Source organism: Elephantulus edwardii, unplaced genomic scaffold (assembly GCF_000299155.1).
Source record: "Elephantulus edwardii isolate Elephantulus edwardi_28Jun2011 unplaced genomic scaffold, EleEdw1.0 scaffold00028, whole genome shotgun sequence".
Lineage (NCBI taxonomy): Eukaryota > Metazoa > Chordata > Mammalia > Macroscelidea > Macroscelididae > Elephantulus > Elephantulus edwardii.
In genome coordinates, this window is record NW_006399778.1 from 12794839 (window position 1) to 12796008 (window position 1170).

The window sequence follows — 1170 nt, forward strand, 5'->3', positions numbered from 1 at the left end:
TTTCATAAAGATGGCCTCACTGGGAAGGTGGGAGAGAGCATTTCATTTTCCATCAGCTTATTACAATTCCCAAAAGGCCAGAGTCAGATGTTGAGAGCAGCGAAGGTCTTCACCAAGGTGACCTGCGTATTCACATCCGTTTCACTTCTGTTATTGTCCCTGTGGCTATTCTTGCTCTCCAGAGCTTTCTGACGGTGCCTTTCCTCCTGTCGTTTCTTCTTCTCCAGTCGCTGCTGCTCCCTCTTCTGTTTGTTTGTGGCCTGAAAGAGAAGACAACTACAGTACTGCCAGCAGGTCTAATTATAAGGAGTATAATAATGTCAGAAATGCTACCTGCACCCAATATCTGACAACAAATATTTCTTAAAGAGGGTCGGCAAAGAAGAGGAAGACCCTCAACCAGGTGGACTGACATGGTAACTCTGCAATGGGCTTTTGTGTCTCAGGAAGTGACTGGATGGCACAGACAGAACAGGGTTCAGATCTTTTTGTTCAAATGGTCGATATGGGTCATACTAGACTCAACAGCACCTGACAACAAAAACAACAAATTACTTTATTCTATCTCAGCTATCATTCTGATTTTAGAAGATCTTATCTATCTCAGGTATCATTCTTATTTTAGAAGATCTTACTCCTAAGAGGATATAATATTTCTGACATTCTTCATGCCTCTAAGATCAGGTCAAGTGGCCACCTCATGAACTGCCTAGCAGCTTGAACCCCACTGCCTATTTATCTCTAAATCCCACCCAACAACCCCACATGCTCTCTGATGAAATGTCTGGGTCATGTTTACTCTCTGAATATTTGTTTTAAAAAAGAAAAGTCTGCACACAGAAGGTGTTCAATAAATAGCTGTTGAAAAAAAATAGCTGTTGAATAAATGAATACAATAATTAATACTTGTTATTTAATTAAAAATCATTATTTGGGAAATCAACAACAGTAATTTTCTAAAACTTTTAATTCAATAGACTTACTATTTCTTTTCCCCTGGTTCATCTGAAGCATGGCAAGTATGGCTGAGTCAATATTGTAATTTTCAGCTTCCAAGTTCTGGACTATTAAATTAAAATCCTATCCAAGAAAAAAAAATAGTTCAAGACTCTGGATATATTTGCCTACCTTGTTCTACTTCAACAATCTGATAAAAAAGAGATGTAGTAG

At 38.3% G+C, this 1170-nt stretch overlaps 1 protein-coding gene across 1 annotated transcript in view; it reads right to left on the bottom strand.

The window, feature by feature from the left end:
• Positions 1-83: 83 nt before the first annotated feature.
• The window catches only part of LOC102851072 (OTU domain-containing protein 3-like), a 17060-nt gene continuing 15973 nt past the window's right edge, over positions 84-1170 (bottom strand). The window contains exons 2-3 of the mRNA XM_006883682.1: positions 964-1080; positions 84-260 (exon numbers count right to left, since the gene is read on the bottom strand). Coding sequence (XP_006883744.1) covers positions 84-260; positions 964-1080 — 294 coding nt within the window. The remainder of the gene's footprint in view (positions 261-963; positions 1081-1170) is intronic.